The sequence below is a fragment of the Neopsephotus bourkii genome, unplaced genomic scaffold (genome assembly GCF_033783945.1).
Source record: "Neopsephotus bourkii isolate Nb327-2 ecotype Australia unplaced genomic scaffold, CSIRO-AGI_Nbou_v1 NB_1825, whole genome shotgun sequence".
NCBI lineage: Eukaryota > Metazoa > Chordata > Aves > Psittaciformes > Psittacidae > Neopsephotus > Neopsephotus bourkii.
Genome location: NW_026902298.1, coordinates 8425659 through 8447983, shown reverse-complemented (window position 1 = coordinate 8447983; position 22325 = coordinate 8425659). Strand labels below are relative to the sequence as shown.

The 22325-nt window shown below is 49.1% G+C and overlaps 1 protein-coding gene across 1 annotated transcript in view; it reads right to left on the bottom strand.

Moving 5' to 3' along the window:
* HSD17B12 (hydroxysteroid 17-beta dehydrogenase 12) overlaps nt 1-19928 on the bottom strand; it is a 92499-nt gene extending 72571 nt beyond the window's left edge. Inside the window, 2 exon segments of the mRNA XM_061343607.1 lie at nt 19507-19679; nt 19681-19928. Coding sequence (XP_061199591.1) covers nt 19507-19679; nt 19681-19928 — 421 coding nt within the window.
* Nucleotides 19929-22325: the final 2397 nt, after the last annotated feature.

Below are 22325 nucleotides of genomic sequence, written 5' to 3'. Positions count from 1 at the left end.
TAATCAGAATTTACATCAGCATTATATTTTGCTTGCATTGTGCAATTGCAATTAAAAACCACTCCTAAATGTGAAGTGATTGATGAGAATAACAGACTACCTCATGCTGCACAAAGCAAGTTTTCCTTCCTCCTTTCCCCAGACAATTACAATATAAGACCATATTTATCAGCGTCTTTAAACTGTAATTTCACTAAGCTTAAAAACTGTATTTTTAGACCCATGCTGCAGACAGAACCTGAGGACGCTGCTGTTTCCAAACTCACCCCCACCCCGCAGGGACAGAAAATAAAACCTTTTTTATTTCATTCTGCCCCAAAATTTAGACCGAAACCCAGCTTAGATGAGAAGCAAAAACGACTGCACATCATTCACAAGCAGCACTCATTTCTCAAGCCTATCCACACTGCAGACAGGCTGCCTTATGCAGTAAAGATGCTATTTTTAGCAAGTGATGCAATAGCTGCAAGGGCTCTCCCAGAACCTTTCATTTAAGAACCCAAGCCACATTAAAACGTGTTACAAGGTCCCTAATACTCCTGTATTGTCACCTTCCTGTTCTCTGCACCAGCATTACCCACAGGAATGACCCTTTTTAATGTTGTTTCTTCCAAGAAGGAGATTTTACACATGAAAATAAGTGTGTATATATAGAGAAATACACACACACACATTCACAGAATGGTTTGGGTTGGAAAGGACCTTAAGATCATCAAGTTCCAACCCCCCTGCCATGGGCAGGGACACCTCACACTAAACCATGGCACCCAAGGCTCTGTCCAACCTGGCCTTTAACACTGCCAGGGATGGAGCATTCACAACCTCCCTGGGCAACCCATTCCAGTGCCTCACCACCCTCACAGTAAAGAACTTCTTCCTTATATCCAATCTAAACCTCCCCTGTTTAAGTTTTAACCTGTTACTCCTGGTCCTATCACTACAGTCCCTAATGAACAGTCCCTCCCCAGCAACATCACCATATACACCTGCCCTGCACTGTATATAACAAGAAAGGCATATCAAATCCCCATATAGGGATTTTTTGCCCTCTTGATTTCCTACTGGAATAGAAAGCAGTTTGGTTTCCTTGCTGATTTTCTGTGAAGACTTTGAGAAGGCCACAAAGCTAATACAGCATCTAAATCCTTCCCAAAGCTATTTCCAGTCTTGGAGATCTTTTAAAAAGTTCTTGTGCCTGACAACTGTTAAGACACATTTCTGCTCTGTGACTGCTTCAACAGCTAAAAATTCCCAAAATGAGAAGACTTCCAGAAAAACTGGGGCTTTTTTTTCCCTTAATTATTTTTAAAATAGAATAAGGATTTTTCAGCCCTTTGGATGTGTGAATCCTTTAGGTTTCGCAATAGCCACGTGGATGTTCATGTAACAGATTCAACCTTAAGGATGAATTTTCCACTGACCCCTTATATAAATTCAAATTCCAACTGCCCCCTTCCTAAAATTAACAGAGATATTCCCAAAGTCGGAATTAACCAGGGAACTGCTTTTGATTGACTTCTGATCTCCAAGGCCTGGGGAAGAAGACATAGGGCCATAAAAATACATTTACTGTTTTGAATGTGTGGTCATGGACACAATATATTAATAAATCCACAAACCAAATCTGCTCCTGTGCAGGGTTTAATGCCTTTGCTTAACACATGCAGGGTATATATATATATATATATATATATATATATATATATAGCAGCTCTTGCCTACTATTTCAGACCATTCATTTTCCAGTCATGGCCAGCATTTAAGGCTCACGAGGAATTCCCCTGCATGTATCACATAGATATAACAGCTCACATTTGGCTTGGGTTTTGCATTTCCAAACCTTTGCTCTCATGATCTATTTAAACCCTACATTAACATCCTGATTATGTTCCAGCCTTGGATACTTTAATTTTAAACAGCCATAAACAAAACCCAACTTGAGCCAATTCGCATCTTAGTTCATAGGCTGGTTTGCACAGCCTCCAGTTAGCATGAGCAGCATCGCTATTGGCTTCAAGTTTTACACCTCCACCCCTACAGTGAGTAAAGATGGATCCAAGCACAGCAAAAGCATTTGCTTTGTTTTAGGGTATTTCCAAGACCTTCCCCTCTTCATGAGTTCTCATCGTGTCATGTACCACACAAGAGAGACAGAAGGCAAACAGCTTGATAACTCTCGACAACTTGTTTGGAGCAGTCAAGTTCTGCTTCCCCACCATCAACACGATGTATTTACTTCCCCCCAACTCCAACACAGGCATAGGGAAGCCAACGCAGGGAGAACCTGTAACATCCGCAGGCTATCTGGGGGAAAAAAGGAATCTGGATGCAAAGTAGCAAGACTTGGAGAGATTTCATTCAGAAGCTATATACAGAACAGGGAATTAAACTCTCTTGGAGATCCTGCCGGCTCAGAAGTAGAGCAGGAATTGAGGCAGGAAGACACCCAGTGATATTTTATTCATTTTGGCTAGAAGCTACATTAAAACAAGCTGTACACTGAGAAGTTAGCATGTGCTCCAGGGACACAGAGGTATGAAAAGAAGGATTCTGCAGAGCAGCTGAAGCCGTAACAAGATTCATGCCCAAACCACATAACCTGCTCCAAAGTAGGGAAGCTGAAGCACAGAGACTTCCATACCTGAAGGCCCAAAATAGCAGCATGGGGAGCATCACACAGGGAATTGTACAAGGCCTTGTGAAGGTGGTAGGAGGATGACAACTGCAGAAAGCAAGCTTCAGCTCTTTAATGGATATACAGTGGGAAGTTAGAGTACAAGTGTACATCTGCTTCACTCCTGCACTACAGGAGCGATGACAAACCAGGAGACCCAGCCAGCTCCTGATGGCTTTACTGAGACAAAGGAAGAGCACAGCAGCAACACAAGATGTGCTGTATTAGACACAGAGGTGAGAGACATCCACTGGTGTTGCGAAAGCCTCAAAGAGCTGCTCCCATTCACTCAGCCCACAGCTCCTCACATGAGGCTGCAGAACTGTGGGACTGCAGGACACGGACAATTCCAAGTGAATGGGTCAACCTATCACATCCTTGTTACATCTGTGTGCAGCTTGTGTGGGATAAATGTGGACTGAAGCTAATGTGACCACCCCAGGTGAAAGCCTCCAGCACTTAAATTAGTAATACTGTGTCGTACAAGGGCAAGATCAGACAAGAAGGAACCGTTTCAAACTGAAAGAGGGGAGATTTAGCTTATTACATTAGGCAGAAGCTCTTCCCTGTGAGGGTGCTGAGGCACTGGCACAGGGTGCCCAGAGAAGCTGTGGCTGCCCCATCCCTGGCAGTGTTCAAGGCCAGGTTGGACACAGGGGCTCGGAGCAAGCTGCTCTAGTGGAAGGTGTCCCTGCCTGTGGCAGGGGGTTGGAACTGGATGAGCTTTAAGGCCCCTTCCAACCCAAACCAGTCTGGGATTAATAAAACTGAAGGGTTTAGAACACTAATTAGCCTGGATGGCTTCTTAAAGTAGTCAACATTAAGTGAGAGTGGTATCTTCTTGTTTAGAGATCTTATTAGAGGTATCTTCTAGTAAAAGGTTATGCTTGTATTCTCACCTAACTGAACAATCCAAAGCTCCAGGTCACCCAAACCTTCAGTTCTCAAGCACAAAAAAAGGTGAATTAAACCATTCAAGCTGCCTGTTGCTACCCAAGACACAAACCAACATCAAATACGACTTTTCCTCCTTTCCCTTCTGCTAGCTTTAAATTAAGTTTCTGTGCAAAACCAACTGCTAAGTAGAACTTCTGGGAAGAGAAAAAAACACCCCTCAGGGTATCCCCCCTCAACAGGTTCAAGCATGACTGCCAAGATCCACAAGAAGCTGGTGAGCACGTTTATCCTATGGTAGGAATGGCTCTAAACCTTTTATAACCTCTCACTCCAAGCCCATTAATGCTGTTAAAAGTGGAGCCCTCTCAGTTGCACTGGAAATAGCTTCCTCATGAGCGTACTGAGGCAAGGATGGCTTTAGGAGTATATTTAGCAGATAATGTGGTGTTAAAAAGATGCAAAGACAAGCGCAGATAAAAGCTGACGTAGCTGGCAAGTCTGCATTGAGCTGCTGAGATGTTCTAAAGGCAACTCATAGAAACACAGAGAAGTGGAGCAAGAAGAATTCAGATTTCTAGAGTCTTTAGAAGTTACCTAATTATGATGAGGAGCAACCTATTCACATACAAAGTTGTGAAAAGCCATTAAACTCCTCTTCTAACCCTGCCAACAACAAGTGTAAGGTACTATGCAGTGCCTAAAGTCCACGTTTCACATTCTATCTGCGCACCAGAAACCGACTTTAATCTGCTGGAAGCAGAAGCGAGCCGGTTCTCTTGCTTTTGTGCACTGCAGCTCTGGAACAGAAGCTTAAACAAGCTCAAACCACACCTTTAGAGAGCCGCTCTCCTCCGCATTGTCAGGAAGATCACTCAAGTGCTCAGCAGCACCCTCTAGCCCGCAGACCTGAAGAAGGAGCAGGGAACAGACTGTACTCTCCTCAATTGAGGAAAACCTGCCATTCATAAAAAGGGGGTCGCTTAGAAATGAAAGACAACGATGCAGTGCTAGAAAACGATCAAATCTGAAGAGTATCCTGTATTTTTTTGGCCCCAATATATATATATCACCCGATTTTAGCTAAAATTGGGATATTTGGTAATTACAGTTCTGCAGAGGTCCCTTGCATCCCACGCTCTTAATTACATTTGCGTTAATTGAATATTTCTATCCATCGGGGCACGGGGAGGGGGGGAAAGATGAATGATGTTAACATGCTCAAGTTAATCAATTTGGAAGGTAGCAGTCGTCTCCTGAGAAATGCCCTCGATAGATTCCCATCAAGCATTAGGGAGACTCTCATGTTAAAGCGATTTCGAAATCCCTGCCTACTTTTCAGCTTGGTCGGGGGGGGGTCTGTACCGTCACTGCTCTGCAGTAAGGTGTTTGCATTGAAGAATGAAGGCAAAGCTCAAGCAACACTGCTAAATAAAGAAACAGCCCCTGATGCTCTCTGTGTTTCACACTGAGCACTTCAAAACTTGCACCGTATTCCCAGGTGGAAAACTCCCCAGTTTTCCTATGGGAACCAGGCTCACACCGAGCCTCCTCCAGCGTTCCAGCTGCAGCTCATCCCATGCACTGGATAGCAGGGGAAGCGCCTGTGGGTGCTGCATGGGCTGTGACTGGGGTACCCCATCGCATGTGGTGGCTGCGGGCCCCGCTCCCAGCTCCGGGGATGAGGAGAAGGAGACCGCACCCCGGCCGTGCCCATGCGGGCCCCGGCCCCGTGCGCTGGGGAAGCGGAGCGGAGGGCGCGCGTTATGTCACCGGTTAGGTAACGGCCGCGGAGCCGCCGCAGTGCCGGCCCCGCTCCTCCTCCCGCTGCCGGGGCGGCTGAGGTGAGGCGGCGTTAACCAACCCCTGCCGGAGGCGGGAGCGGCCCCCAGCCTCGGGGAGCGGCTCCCCCGGGAGCGGAGCGGGCTTCCCCCGCCCGAGCCAGCGGGGAACGGGACGCGGCGGCACCGGCAACCGAGCGGCAGGGACCCGCTCCCGGGCCGGCAGGGGGCGCTGCGGCGCCGCAAAGGGCGGGAATCCCACAGACGGGATCATGGAATGAACCGGGCTGGAAAAGACCTCCCCTGTTGCAGCTTGAGGCCGGGTCCTCCTGTCCCATCCCTTGGGAGCAGAGCCCAGCCCCTCCTGGCTCCATCCTCCTGTCAGGCACTTGCAGGGAGCCATCAGGTCCCCCCGAGCCTTCTCTTCCCCACACTGAACCCCCCACATCCCTCAGCCCTTCCCCATCACACTTGTGCTCCAGGCCCTGCACCAGCTCCATTGCCCTTCCCTGGCCCCACTCCAGCACCTCAAGGTCTCTCTTGCAGTGAGGGGCCCCAAACCGAACCCAGGATTCAAGGTGCGGCCTCACCAGTGCCCAGCACAGGGGCACAATCCCTGCCCTGCTCCTGCTGCCGCAGCGGTGCTGACACAGGGCAGGATGCTGGTGGGCTCATGGCTGCCTGGGCACAAGCTGCTCCTGCTCAGCTCCATCAACCAGCACCCCCAGCTCCTTTCCTATGAGCAGTTCCCCAAGCCTGGAGCACTGCAGGAGCCAGCACTGGGCCTGGCTGAACCTCACCCCATTGACCACAGCCTGTCTGGATCCCTCTGCAGAACCTCCCCACCCGTCAGCAGTCAACACTCCCAAAAACCTGGTCTTTACCGCGGGTGCCCTCAATCCCCTCATCCAGATCAATGAAGGTACTGAACAGTGGTGCCAACACCGAGCCCTGAGGCACACTACAGGGAAGGGGCCTGCTGGGTCCATGCCTCCATTACCCCTCAACCACACTCAGGCCTCTTTCCCAGCCCAAGGACAGGAAGCTGGATGGGAAAGAGCCAGGGAAGCAGCAGTTGAGCCCCTGAGTCCCAGGCTTCAGCAGGTACAAGGAGTCCCTTCCACTCCTACACATTGATCCCAGGATGCCCGTGTCACACAGCGAATGCCGTCAATACTCCCGACATTCAAACCATGTTACTGAGGCATGGGAGCCCCGCTTCGCATGAGGCTCTTCCACAGAGACTGGCTTCCCGCAGGACCAGCCCTGGGGTATCAGCTCTTCCTCTGCAGCACCACCCTCAGCAGCAAGCAGAATGAGAGCATTTCCTGCACCCCTCATTGCCAGCCTGCCCCATGTGTCCCCAGGTCCGTACATCCCATAGCCAAGGCAGCAGGACAGAGGCAGGCATGAGGACCCTGTGGATTTCAGGTCCCCAGAGCCCTGTTTCCATCAGGGAGCACTGGCAGACACTGCACTACCCACCATGTCCTCAGCACATAACCTGTTCTAAAGTGGAGATTTACACCAGGAATGCAACACACCCCAACCATCAAGATCCACCACAAGCTCCTTCCAAAGTCTTCACTGCAATGTCCCCAATGCCTTTGCATTTAGAGAGCCCTCCACTCAAGCAAGTGGTGACAGGACCTTCAGCTCGTCCCAACCAAGCTGACCAGCCATGGCTCAGGAGAAAAGCAGCTCAGAGGAATTCCCAGCAACACCCTTTGAGAGGATGTGATGCTGGAAAGGCAGAACAGCATCCACCAGCTGCCTGGATGCTCTGGAAAGCAGAACCCACAACAGGTTGCTCACTGATTGACTTTATGAACCTCCCACCCCAATCCTTCTTTTGCTATTTGCTGCTTTCCTCCCTTTTCGACACCCCACCGTCACAACCTTCCTATCCCAACTTAGAATCATAGAATCATAGAATGGTTTGGATTGGAAAGGACCTTAAGATCATCAAGTTCCAAGCCCCCTGCCATGGGCAGGGACACCTCACACTAAACCATCTCACCCAAGGCCTCATCCAACCTGGCCTTGAACACTGCCAGGGATGGAACATTCACAACCTCCCTGGGCAACCCATTCCAGTGTCTCGCCACCCTCACAGTAAATAACTTCTTCCTTATATCCAATCTAAACTTTCCCTGTTCAAGTTTGAACCCATTACCCCTTGTCCTATCACTACAGTCCCTAATGAAGAGTCCCTCCCCAGCATCCCTATAGGCCCCCTTCAGATACTGGAAGGCTGCTATGAGGTCTCCACGCAGCCTTCTCTTCTCCAGGCTGAACAGCCCCAACTTTCTCAGCCTGTCTTCATACAGGAGGTGCTTCAGTCCCCTGATCATCCTCGTGGCCTCCTCTGGACCTGTTCCAACAGCTCCATGTCCTTTTTATGCTGAGGACACCAGAACTGCACACAATACTCCAAGTGAGGTCTCACGAGAGCAGAGTAGAGGGGCAGGATCACCTCCTTCCACCTGCTGGTCACACTCCTGATGCAGCCCAGGGTACGGTTGGCTTTCTAGGCTGCGAGCACACACTGCTGGCTCATGTTCATTTTCTCATCAACCAACACTTCCAAGTCCTTCTCCTTGGGCTGCTCTGAATCTCTTTGCTCAACCTGCAGCTGTGCCTGTGAACTTCCCAAGGACCTTCTGATTCAGAAGGCTTTACAGCTTCCACTAGAGGAAGACACGAGAGAAAAGGCTGTTCCCTCAACTCCTCTCTGATTGGGATTGGAGGACCTGCTATTGGACTTCTATCTCTGCTCCAAGAGAAAACCCCCCTTTAGAATCCAGACACTCAAAAGAGCATAGGAGGCTGCCTTTACCACCTCTTCATAGACAGATCTTGGTACCTTAAGGAGAAAAATAAAACATCAAGATGCTCTAAGAACACAATCACTGCTGCAAGATTGAGGAATAAGGACAAAACTTCAGGCTGCAGAAAATCCCCAGCTATTATCACTATATACAGGACAGGACTGAGCATTAAAAGTTATGATCACCATCCCTTGCTTAGATGCATGTCATACTAGTAATTCCCCCCCAAAATAACGCTTTAAAAATGAAGATATAAACCAACTTCTACAGTAAAGGCTATTTAAAGGAAATGCATTTATACAATAAAGTAAAAAATATTCTTATTCAGATCTACTTAAATAGATCTTAAAAAATATTCTTAAATAGATCTTAAAAAATATTCTTATTCAGGTCGAGAGAGGTCCTCCTTCCCCTCTACTCTGCCCTGGTGAGACCTCATCTGGAATATTGTGTCCAGTTCTGGGGCCCTCAGTTTAAAAAGGACAGGGACCTGCTGGAGAGAGTCCAGCGCAGGGCAACTAAGATGATTAAGGGAGTGGAGCATCTCCCTTATGAGGAAAGACTGAGGGAGCTGGGTCTCTATAGTTTGGAGAAGAGGAGATGGAGGGGTGACCTTATTAGTGTATATAAATATATAAAGGGGGAGTGTCACGAGGATGGAGCCAGGCTCTTCTCAGTGGCAAACAATGAAAGGACAAGGGGTAATGGGTACAAATTGGAGCACAAGAGGTTCCACTTAAACCTGAGAAGAAACTTCTTCTCAGTGAGGGTGACGGAACACTGGAACAGGCTGCCCAGGGAGGTTGTGGAATCTCCTTCTTTGGAGACATTCAAGACCCGCCTGGACACGTTCCTGTGTAACCTTATCTAGGTGTTCCTGCTCCGGCAGGGGGATTGGACTAGATGATCTTTTGAGGTCCCTTCCAATCTCTAACCTACTGTGATACTTCCTCCATTTATAAAGATTTTGTGCTCAAAGGAAGCTTAAGAAGCAAAAAAAAAGCAAAGCTGCAAGAACAGAAGTTCTAATTAGTGTGTATTAAAAGACATGGTTTCAATCCAAAGCTTGCTAACAGTGACTGAGCTAGTCTATACTGGTACCTCGCACTAGCGTTTCTCTGAATAAACCCATTCTTTTCATACGTTGGCAAGGCAGTGTTTCACAGCAGAATGTCTACGCTTTAATCCTGACCACAACCAGCAACTGAAGTGACAAATCCAGATGGGATGCGATCTTACCCCAACCGTGCAGAGCTGGCAGCTTGGAAAATCCACCTCGTTCTTTGTAAGCCAAGAGATTTTAGTCAAAATGACTTCCGGATGAACAGATTTCTACCCACCCACCCCACACACACCCCTCATTTCCAAACACTGTAATGCACCAAGATTTCAGTTACCAGAATGAGTTTTAAATATAGCCAAATACAACTTGGTCTGTCCCCAGGGATAAGGCCACAAGGATATAAAGGGTACTAGAGCTACTGTGTAAGAGACAGGGGAAAGTTTTACTCCTGAAAATACACTTCCTAACTAGTGAATCAATACAAAACCATTATCCTAGTCTTCAAAAAGGAGCTTGTCAGAACTTGTTAGCAAGGACCTCCAAAACTATACTCTGCAACTCATAAACAAGCCTCTCAACATACCCACAACACTGCATAGATGACACTCATTAGTTCTGCATGGAACCAAGCAGAATAAGGCTTTGGAATAGCCCAGCAAGATGAAGCCAAGCAACAGAACTGACAACAGGCTTCTCCTGAAGTTTCAGGCTCAGTTTCAGCCAGCATAGCTGCAGGATATCACCCATCCATCCATTCCTAGCAGCTTCCTCAGCATCTCTTCACCACTTGCTTTGCAGGCAAATCAGCAAGCTGATCCAGCTAACCTCACAGCTAGTCTTTCTTTGCTGGGTTAAGTTGTCAACCACGCTAGTGAGCAGACCTCCCTCACACCATCAACTAGAGGCAACATAAAGGAAGCAGTGAGAGCTCACAGCCAGCATCTAGAACAGAAGCATTCTTTTGGCAGCAGCCTGGTCTTGGAGCAACATAAGCTGACCACTGGGCTTCTCTGTATCCTCAACATAGAGTTTCATAATACTGCTGAGTTTCCCTTCTGTTGCACCAGCACTGGAACTCATTTGACCCACAGCAAAGCAGTCCAGGGAACATAAATAGCCAAAAGTAATTAATTTTCTGCAGGGCAGCCTCCTTAATGAGATCACTGCACAACAAGACACCAGTGCCAGCACAACGAGGAACAAAGCAGAAGAGTTCTCTATCTACTTTCTTCTCTCCCCACAGCACATAGGTCATAAAGCCATGATCTAAATCCCTACACCCAGTCTTCTTGTGATTGATGGCTTCTCGTTTATCAACTGACATCACATAAGAGAGGCAGTAAACCGATTCCAGTGCCAAGGAACATGAATGAAGCCCCAGAGGTTGGAGTCAACACTCAGACCACAGATAGAATTGGCAAAAGCAGCAAAGGAGAGGAACCAGAGCAGGAAATGGAGGATCTCGGATCAGAATCCAGGAACCAACTCAAAGCTGCAGAGCCCCAAAGTTCTGACACAGATCTGAAGACAGAACTGGGACTACCAGGACAAACAGACCACAGAAGAGAGCTTGTATTAGGCCAGGTAACTTGCCTTGAAGCACAACTGTAAGTTGATCAGAACACACATCCCTTTCTGCCACTCCAGATGAGCACCGAGTTGGACAAGCAGGACATCTAAGGACAGGAACAAACACCAAGACATCCTAACTGTAATCCCTGTTGAACTACTGACAGGGTAGCAGCTTCTTCCAGCAGTGCAGTGATCCTTTACTGCCCTATCCTCCTGATTGCTGCTTCTCCCTCCTGTTAGCAATCTGACTCATCGGCTGTGCTGAATCACCTCTCCTCAGTCACACTCTGGAGATAGAAAGCTCTTGAGGCAGACAGGAATCAGACACCAGGAATACTGGGCACATACGCATCTTCAAGACTGGCAGGATAAGAACTGTGGGGAAGGAAGCAGAGGGTCCAAAGCCCATGGGAAACAGGTCAACTAGATGATTCAGAAGAGATAGAGGGGAGACTCAGAGGAACAGTCTGGCTGCACACAGATGAGGAACATGAAACTGGGATTTGCTGGAACAAGGATGCAGTGGTAAAGAGCCACATGCAAGCTTAAGCAAGCTCTGGCTAGGTAGCAGCAGTCACACTGATTGTTCTTGCCTTCTATTTTCCATACCTGTATGCACCCAGCTCCACAAACCTCTGCACCCTAAAGTAGGGACTAGGCACTTTGGAATGAGACCAGGCTCTTTACACAACAGTTTCTTCCCATCAACAAAACCCCACTGAGCTTATCCCACATCTCCCATTCCCCTTCTCTCATCACCACTGAAGCAGAAAGGGAGAAACGCTGCAGTCTTGTAATACACATGAAAATCCTTTGGAAAACCTCTCTGATTAACATCCCTAGAGCTGGGCTCCTCACCCTTGCTCATCCTTGTCCACTAAGTACAGAGCTCCTCAAGCAGTGGAGGTGCAGCTGTCCCTTGGGTACTGGCATGACTGATGTAACACACCGTCCAAGGACACCATGGCTCATGGTTACTCAAGAGGAGAAAACAGGAAGGAGAAAACCAGAAGGAAAACTCCAAGCAACCAAACCCAAATCCTGTACAGCCAACTAGACAGTAAGTACTGCACCTACACAGCCCAGGCCTCAACCTGAGCCACCCTCTTGGGACAAGCAACTGAGTCATGAGAGAAACCCAAGAGAACCCTCAGGAGAGAAAGAAGCAGGAGGTGACATAAAAAGGGAAAGGAACATGGGACAAAGGGACAGGCACCATCTTCCTAATGGAAGGACCCCTCATCTCCAGCTTTAAGAACTGCTACACAAGCGGCTTCTTCCAAAACCTACAAGCAAACCCCAGGATTTTAGGTGTCACCATCTGTTGCTGAGGGATGGGGAGTACATTAAAAGCTCAGCAGGAACTTCTGCATATAGCTCCTTGCCAGTGTTAGCAGGAGAAGCCTATATTGTGGATCAGGATTCCAGCTTCGCTAATGACTCACCCAGTGGGTGACAGTGCACTGCTCTAGACTTCAGCTCCAGGAATCTGGGAAGTTGTACAGATTCAACAAAAACGCTACTTTAAGGTTAAATAATCAGGAGTCAAAAAATAGAAGATTTAAAGCAGAATCCTTCGGTGCAATTCCATGTACTATAGGGGAAGGAAGTCAACACCTGAAAATGCTAGAATTCCGGCTATTTAATGTACTCAGGCTGAAGTGGTTTGCTTTAGGAATCCGCATTTCCTAAAGCCTTTCAGTGAGCAACAAAAGTCATCTGAAGTTAGAAGCAGCAACCCTAAATCTAATTAGGCAAGTGATTAAACCATGCAAGCCCCACACACCATGAGATGCTTTACCCACCAGCTAGGCTCTTCATCCCACGTTTGTGTTCATATACAAGCCTAAAGAATCACATCTGGCATTTCTGTTAGAATAATTAGGAAAGATATTTTCTTCCTATCAGCCCTTCTGTAGCAGAGATGTTGTCCCACTCCATGGATTAATAACGAAAACACAAGACCAAGAACAGCAACATGTTCCATTCACCTACCAAAAAACACAACTCCCACATAGTAAACTACTGCAGTTTTACCCAAGCCCCACTATCAGCGCTGCCCTCACACCCTCGGCACCATCTGCCAGCTCACTTGTTCCTTACACAGGAGTGCATTTACCCAACTGGCTCCAACACCCAGCACAGTTCCAGTTGGACTTCCTTGCTGGAGACACTTCTGTGTTCCTCACTCCTACACAAGGCCTTTCATCAGGGATCCTCACAGGTACTCTTCCCAAAAGGAAGTACACGGACCAAAGCCATATAAAGAATGTGGAGCAAGAAGCTACTTTGCAAACCTTAATGCAAAGAGCATAGAATCATTTGGTTGGAAAGGACCTTAAAAGATTATCCTCCAATCACAGTTAGCTTTGGGGTTTAAGGGAGGTAAAGAGACCATACTACAGCATTTAACTATCCCCCACATGCACCTCAGTTCCTGCAGATAAACGTGGCAAAGCCTGTTCATATTCCAGTTCAAGTTCCCCAGTGACACCAGCTCTGCATTACTGAACTCTTCCATCCAGAAATTCACTTGGAAAATGAAAAGCATCTCTAAAAGAATGGGAAAATGGAAGTGTCAGAACCCCCAGAGCTGGAGGTTCTGAGCCTGGTTGATGCTGAGGTTGGTGGTGCCTGCACACACACATTTAGTCTCAACAGATGCTAACACAAGCCAGAAAGGAAGTGCTGAAGCCCATCAACAGGGATGCAGCAGAACTGGAGATGGGAACCTGGACTTCTGGGCTCTAAGCATTTGTTCTCCCTCTCCTCTTCTGATTAGAGAGTGCACTATGGCACAATGCAGCAAGTATTGAGCAACCCTACTAAGCAGGCCCTTTAAACAGTCAATAACACCATGTGCAAAGGAAAACACCCTAAAGAAGCAATCAAGAAGCACAAAAGAAGATAAAACAGAGTACTGTTCACTCCTTTATATTATCCAGGAAGCAAAACTGTTAAGATATGTTGGTAGCAGCAGCCTGCATAAAAGATACTAGAGACTCACTAAGAACTTCAAGGTCTCAGGAGCTGCAGCCCACTGAAACACCCCACAGTGCGAGCTGTGCTTTGTTACCAGAGAAAATTCAGGATGGACACTGGGAAACCTTACATTTAAAGTGGGAAAAGAACAAGCCATACACTGAGCACAGACAGCACTTCTGGGAAGATCAGACAGGATTAGGACACTTGCACCAGATCGCTCCCAGCGCCACATTTCAGGGCAGTGACCCTTCAGGGCTTTGCAAATAGCCATACAAGAAAGCAGATGTGCCAAGGTCAGGCTGCAAGTTTGATCAAGAGTTATAAACTAGCTAGCATGTTATCACATGTTCTGAACATTAGTTTTTGGGTTGCAATACCATGCTTTATTTCATGTATGCGTAAAAGTGTCTGCGTAGCACCCAGAATTGAGAACAAGAAATCCCTTGCCATAAATGTGAAATTCTTAAGACAATAAATCCCTGAATAAGTGATTCAGCTAAAGAACAAGACATAACCAAAACTCTCCCCAAAGCTCAACGCACAGGGAAAACAGGGATTTGTGCAGAGCCTCTCCTCTCACATCCTGCAGAGCCAGCAGCGCTAAGGGAGGTTGAAACACCTCAACACACATCGCACTGGGTTAGCTGCTCTACTCTGTAACAGGGATTTGTGACACGATCTGTCAACTATCATTGCACATTGCCAAATATCTGCAAAGCAGGACTGCGCTCATTTGTGCAACAGGAACTGAAACTTACTTGCAGAAACAAGAAAGCCTTTGGGTGATGACTATTCAGTGATGCTAAGGAGCCTGAGAAATGACATCGCTTGTGAAAGCTGCTCAAAGTCATCAACAAGTTAGCACCTGGTCAGCACTAAAGTGAATGGCATTTCAATGGAGTTCTTAACTGTCATTAAAAGCATTTACCACCTGATTTATTGCATTAAGGTTGCTTGCATAATCCCATAGATAGAGTCAAACTCAAACAACTTAGAAGCACAAAACCCAGCTTCTCACTTAGAATCATGGGATGCTTTGTGTTGGAAGGGACCTTAAAGCTCATCCAGTTCCAACCCCTGCCACAGGCAGGGACACCTTCCACTGGAGCAGCTTGCTCCAAGCCCCTGTGTCCAACCTGGCCTTGAGCACTGCCAGGGATGGGGCAGCCACAGCTTCTCTGGGCACCCTGTGCCAGCACCTCAGCACCCTCACAGGGAGGAATTTGTTTCCTAAGAGCTCATCTCAACTCTCCCCTCCATCAGGTTAAAGCCATTCCCCGTGTCCTGTCCCTACAGGCTCTTATCAAAGTCCCTCTCTGTATTTCTTGTAGGCCTCCTTTATGTACTGGAAGACTGTTAGAAAGCCTGCCATACACTATAAGGACTGTTACATACTTCCTCTTCACATAAGCATCACAGTTGATTCATCCAGTAAGACTGTTGTTAAGGTCTCATTTAGACCTTGCTACTACCCCAACCTTCCCAGTCAATAAGTTTGGGAATCACCCCACATATTCTTAGTTTTTAAAGGACCTGACCATGGAGACACAAATGAGTATCTACTTCACTGCTTGTGTACCCAGTTACATACATTTTCATGGCCCCCCTTAGTGGCCCTGGTATGCAGACTGCTATTTTCAGAGGCTGGACTATACATACTCAAACGTAACCCATGGTAAGTAAAAGCAGCCAACAAGAACAGGCAGAGAGTGTTCACCCAGCTTTGCTGCTCATGAAAGAGCCTACTGTTAGGCATTTACACAGGAAAAGCACGGTTTAAGGCTGAATAGGGGGGTTTTGTGTAGAACCAAATTCAAGTTGGAAGCAGTGGCAAGCACCATCCTGATTAATGACCTCTTAGAGATTCTTTTTTAAGGAATCTAGAGCAAATTGCCCAGATTCGGTTATTTTTGCATGCTAGTGAATAAACTCCAAGCAGCTTAATTAAGGCAAGCTGATCTTCCCAAACATTTGTTGGCCCCAATACAACTGTACAGCTGTATTCACCACATGAGAAAGCATCATCGCTATCAGGCATTCTGTAATCACTAAATGTACGATTATTCAAGCATGCCTGTATCAAAGGCATGGGGGGAAAGAGGTGGGGGATGCTTTTCTAAGCCACTCTGAGGCTTGAAAGCAAACAGGATTTTACTTTGAGTGTCATCTGGCCAAATACGTGGTCAAAATAAACTCAGTTTCCAGGTAAAACATCACTTCAGTTACAGCAGATTAGGGGGAGAAGTATTTCTCATTCAAATATTTGCAGGAAATAAGAAATCACAGTTGAAGTAGCTGATATGACCAAGGTGTTCGAAGTTTTAGAGTATCAGGGTCTCTTCATCAGGGACTGTAGTGACAGGACAAGGGGTGATGGGTTCAAACTGAAAGAGGGGAAATTCAGGGTTAGATGTAAGGAAGAAGTTCCTTACTGTAAGGGTGCTGAGGCACTGACACAGTGTGCCCAGAGAAGTGGTAAATGCTCCATCCCTGGCAGTGTTCAAGGCCAGGCTGGACAGAGCCTTGGGTGCCATGGTTTAGTGTGAGGTGTCCCTGCCCATGGCAGGGGGTTGGAACTGGGTGATCTTAAGGTCCTTTCCAACCCAAACCATTCTATGATTGTATCAGATCACTCCAACTCGCAATGTCAGTGCACCTCGAATAAACATTGATTATTTGCATGTACCAACCTGGTCTGACCTCACATCTGACCCTGCTCTGAGCACGGGGTTCTGAAGTCCCTCCCAGCCTGAGTTACCAAAGGACTTTACTTCATTTCACCAGGTTCCTGCAGGGAAAGGGGCACAAAACCAAATTCATCTTCCCCAGAAAAAAGGAGGCGGCTTCCTAAAATAGGAGATTGGGCAGCTCTCCAAACGGGAGCTGTGACAGCAGCAGAAGGTTCCCTGCTCCAGACACAATCCAGAGCACACCAAACTGTCGATGGCAGAGAGGCAAAGTGGCTGCCTGCCACCACCATCAATGGGAGGATAGGACACCCTCATCTGACCTAAGGGAATACCCTTAGGGATCACAAACCAGTGTGGCCTGTGCAGAGGAAGGCAGGGGAGCAGCCACATCTTCGCTGCATGCTTGGTGATTTCAGAATGACTCCTTACACCCTGCTCCTATCAAGCCTCTGGTTTATTTAGCTCAATTGTTTTCCAAGCAAGGGAGCTGCTAGCCCTATCTCCTGCTACCAGTTCATGCGGCACAGAGCACTTGACCCTGACACTGCATTCTCTCTCAAGATGCACCCAAACATCCCACATCAGAACAACATCCACCCAGCCTCCTCCATTGTATGGTACCCAAAACCAAGCCAGATGCAAGTTATGGGGAGAGACAACCAGGAAAGCTGCATAAAGACCTTCACAGGTGTTACCATATTGAAACCACGACTTTTTGCCAAAGCAGCTGCTGTTTAAAGTAGGACAAATCTAATTTCTTAGAGTACACTACGGGTTCCTCCTCAACCTCGCATCCTCTCCTTCTAAACACCAGTGAGTTTAGAGCTTAGACAGAAGCGACTGCACAGATGCAACCAAAAACTCACTGAGAAAGCACGAATTTGCAACTCATTTCCAGATGTGCGGGGAAGAGTTAAAGAGCACGAAGGATCCCTTACAACAAGGGGCTTTCTAGCTGCTGTAAAGTTGCTTTCTAGTTGTGCAGTAGGAAGAATGCATTGTCACAGTAATCACAGCAGTTCATTAGCATTGAACCCACTGGGTTTTCAAAGAGGAAGAGGGAGGAGATGCACTTCTTCCTACAGTATAATTTAGTGATTTGCTAGTTCTCAGGGTTACCCAATGTATCTGCAATCACCTCCAACCTCCTCCCCAAGAGGAAAGGCAATAGAGAGCCTCCCCAGCCTATTGCCACAAAGCACCTGAAGGCAAACCACCTCTGTGCTCATTCAGACTGAGCAACCCATACAACAGCTACCTGATGATGGGCACATTTCTTCATATGGTGACAGCTCAGGTCTAAGTTAGCAGACACCATCATCCTGTTGCTCCATCCTCCTGGATGTTGCAGCAGAGCTCCCACTTCAGAGCAGCAGTAACAAGCACAGGGAATCCAGCTGGACTGCCAATGCTCCTCCATGCCTTGGACATCATGATCATGGCATAAGGAAAGCCACACACAACGGCCTGCTGCTGCCTGTGCTTGTAAGGAAGCGACAGAGGACATTCACCTGCAGTCCTCTGTTCATGGGATGTCTGAGGATGTGGCTGAGGGAAGATCCGTTGCCTGCAGTTTGTGGTTCCAGCAATAAGCTGGTATTGCATAGAACCACAGAGGGGTTACTCAAGCAATGCAAACTCCTGTGCTTGAAACAACACAGAACAAATTGAAGTGGCCACCAAGACTTCTGTGATGCACCACAGGTCAGCAGGCAACTGATAACACAGTAACACATTCAAAACCAACATTAGGAAGTCAAAGAGGCTTTGGGTCCCCTGTGCCACCCGTATCTTTTAACTGGCACACCATTTCTCTAGCTGGAAGACATGGGCCCTAATCATCTCTATGTAACACTGCCACTTGTCCAAAGCATTGCTGCTGCATTTCAAGCCTATGCATGCAGGACCCATGGCATGCTCTGGGGTGATGCTGCCAACAGCACTGCTGGTTCACCAGCATCTCACTCGTTCAATCACCCAACCTTGTGTTCACATACGAGTTCTGTGTCGCCTGTTGAGGGTTATGAGGCACACATCCACTACCCCAGCCCACTGGGGGCTGCTGCACCTACAGACCTGCACCCGGAACCAGCTGCAGCCTCAGCACTCGATGCCCTCCTGCTCCCTGAGGAAAGGACCTTCGGAACGACCACCTCCTCTGTAAACTCACACCTCTTCCACTCCGCACCTACATTTAGGGCCCATTTTATCAATTCCCAACCAGATCCTGGACTTTCCCTTCCTGCTGCCTTTGGCAGGAACAGGTTTGAGAATCCTCTTGGCCTCATCTGTCACTCTGACAGGGGAGCAATTGCTAATTCCTCATCACTCATTAATGATACAGCAGTGTCAGGCTAAGATGGAAGAAACGACTGTTCCCAGCAGGATTCCTGCCACGGGGAAACGGAGAACTGAGTAAAGTTATCATCCTGCACCCCTGCCAGAGCCCTCATAACACCCCTGCATCCTGGGATGCTGTAACCAGTCTCCAGACCGTCGCTCACCACCCCTTTCTCCATTGATGGCCACTGGTGCTTTGACCCGCTCCCGAAGTGCCCTCACCAGCACCATCGGCGGGTCCTGCACAACTTCCTACACCGCTCCGCTCCCAGCCGCCCCGGTCCCACCCCCGCTCCCGCGGGTCGCAGCGGCGCCGGCTCCTGCCGGACACTGGTCCCGAACCCGCGGCCTGGGCTGCTCGATGCCGCGGTGACAGCGGGGCGGGGGGGAGGTGTGGGGGGGGAGCCCCGCTCCTCCGGGGGGGGGGGCGTGACGTCAGCGATGAGGTGCGCGGCCCGCGCGGAGGGGGCGGGCGCGCCAAGACGGTCCCCGCGGGAAACAACGGCCGGGCGCGGGAGCGGGAACCGACCCCGTAGCCCCAGCTCGGCCCGAGCCGCGCCCGCCCCAGCCAACCCCGCGCGCCGGGGGCACGCACGCACGCACAGACCGCGCGGAGCGGCAGCACCCGCCGGGCCCTCACCGCCGCGCACCCCCGCGGGGCCGGCCGCGCACTCACCTGCCCAGGCGCCCAGCGCCGGCCCCACATCGACGGCGCCGCTGCGCAGCACCCACACGCGGAAGGCAGCCAGCAGGCGGTAGGAGGCGAGCGCGGCCGCGCAGGCCGTGCCCAGCGCGCCCACCCAGTAGAGCAGCGCGGCGGGCGGCAGCGCGCCCAGACCCGCCATGCTGCAGAGGAGCCGCGGCCGCACTGAGCCCTCCCGGCCACCGCCGGCCCGCAGCCGTCACGGCGCCCGCCCCCGCCGCGCTGCTATTGGCTGAGGAGCCCGTCAATCACCCGGTAACCAGGCAACGCGGCCGGCCCCGCCCGCGCGGCCGCGCCACGCCGGAAAGAAGGGGGGCAGGGAGCGAGCGGCCGCACGCCCCCGTACTACTTGCGGCCTGCACACCACGTGGTTGGCACCGCTCTCTTGCAGCCATTGGGCGGTGAGGATGGCCGTCACACGGTTATCGTGCTCTGATTGGTCTTGCAGCAAGGGAGGCGAGCAGGATTGGTGGAAAATGGGAGCCCTCTTCCCGCCCTCGTTGACGTCATATGAGCCCATTCATAAAGTGTTGAGGCTCCGCCTCGCAGCTGAATACGTCCACGGGTTCCCCCCCCCCGCCTGCAGTGCGGGGAGCGGGGGCTGGAGCAGAGGTGGAACTGGGAATAGGGACGGGAATAGGGGCTGGAGATGGGAATAGGCGCAGGGGCTGAGGCACGGATACAGGCTGGTGAAGCACAGACACAGCTCCCAGTGGAGGTTGGAAGGACGGGAATGCCTCAGGAATGTGGAAGATTAAGGGCGGCCTGGAGCAAGGAGTGGGTCAATCAAAGCCCAGCAGCTGTGGGGCTGGAGGGGACGGGTGGCTTTAAAAGGGGACTTTTGCAACCAGTGTCGACATCTTTGTCCAGAGCCAGCCTTTAGGGTTTATTTGACAAGGATCTTGTTACAAGCAGCAGGGAACCTCCTCTGGATGGGGTTTTGTGGAGACTCATCCCCATCTGTGGTCAATGACCGGCGGCATTGAGGGGGGTTCCAAGCGCTGGTTTTCCTTTCTCTGCCTGGGAAATGCCAGCCTGGTTTGTGTTGGAAGGGACCTTCAAGCTCATCCAGTTCCAACCCCTGCCATGGCCAGGGACACCTTCCACTAGAGCAGCTTGCTCCAAGCCCCTGTGTCCAACCTGGCCTTGAACACTGCCAGGGATGGGGCAGCCACAGCTTCTCTGGGCACCCTGTGCCAGCGCCTCAGCACCCTCACAGGGAAGAGCTTCTGCCTAAGAGCTCATCTCAGTCTCCCCTCTGGCAGGTTCAAGCCATTCCCCTTGGCCTGTCCCTACAGGCCCTTGTCCCAAGCCCCTCTCCAGGTTCCCTGCAGCCCCTTTAGGCACTGGAGCTGCTCTAAGGTCTCCCCTTCAGGAGCCTTCTCTTCTCCAGGCTGACCCAGCCCAGCTCTCTCAGCCTGGCTCCAGAGCAGAGCTGCTCCAGCCCTCGCAGCATCTCTGTGGCCCCCTCTGCACTCGCCCCAACAGCTCCATGTTTCTCTTGTGCTGTTGCCCCAGGGCAGGATCAGGACTGCAGGGGGGGGTCTCCACAAGAATGGCGCTGATCCCTCCCCTTCAGAATACTGTAAACAGAATGGATTTACAGCTATCTACAATTTACCTCTCCTTGTCCCATTCCATGTCCCTTTCACCTGCTTCACAAGCCATGAGCTCCTCAAAGGAGGATTAAATCCCTCAGAGGGATTACTTTTTTTCTTTGGGAATAGCCTGTGTTAAATCCTACAGCAAATGCAACAGGTAAGTAGCACCCTGAGCACCCCGAGGTCCAAATCAGACTATGGTGCCATGTGGATGCGCTTACACAAGGCAAACTCAAAGCTCTTATGTAGAACCTAGGCACTTGTATGACATCAACTACCTGATACAATGAGCTGTGTGTCCTGAGAGTATAAATGAAGGATCATTAAGTGCAAAGGGGAACAAGACCAAAGAAATTCAATGAAAACATGCTTTGATAGGTTTATCTGGTTTATTAATGTAATAAAAATAGATGTTTGTTACATTTCCTGTTATGAAATACATATATACATACAATAGCCTTTCACCCAGAGACACATAATTAATAGGTATCAAAGGTTTCTCTTCATAATCCACTTGTGGAAAACAATGAAATTCATACTGGGATTCAAACCTCTTTGGATTCAGTAATACATTGCCTGCAGTGATGCAGATTAAAGGCATTAAACTATCACTCTGCAATGAGAAATGTCAAGTCACTTACTGCCTGACCCATAGGTTTATGGTTTATTTTGAGACTCTTGCTGTATGACTCTTGATCATACAGCAGTTGCATCAGATCTAGCAGTAGGGAGCATGGCACTGGGTTTCGTTCTATTCCAGAACAGGAGGCATCTATCCTCACAGTCATCAAGGTCACCTTTCCCTAATTTTCCTTAATTCCTTAAGATTAAAGTAGGAAACCTGCTTTAACCTGCATTTTTGAATGAACATTGTGTGTTGGAAAGAAACTGTGCTGCTACAGTCAGAGAAAAGAACACAGTTGATCAGATGGAGGTTCAAGCATCACTCCTTTGGATCACAGAGCAGTTGTAACTTGGTAGAAAGAGCAGGAGCTTGCTGTGGCTACATCACACTATTTGGTTCCATTGGCTGTCAAAGCAGTTCTCAGAGTGTTTGCAGGGTAAGGACACACTGCTGATTCTCACTCTTGTGTCTTCCAGGGGATCAGGCAATAGACAGGATACAGCAAAAGCATCTGAAAAGAGAAAAGGAACCACTTTGGCTTTAGTAAGAGATCTGCTCCTGTCAGA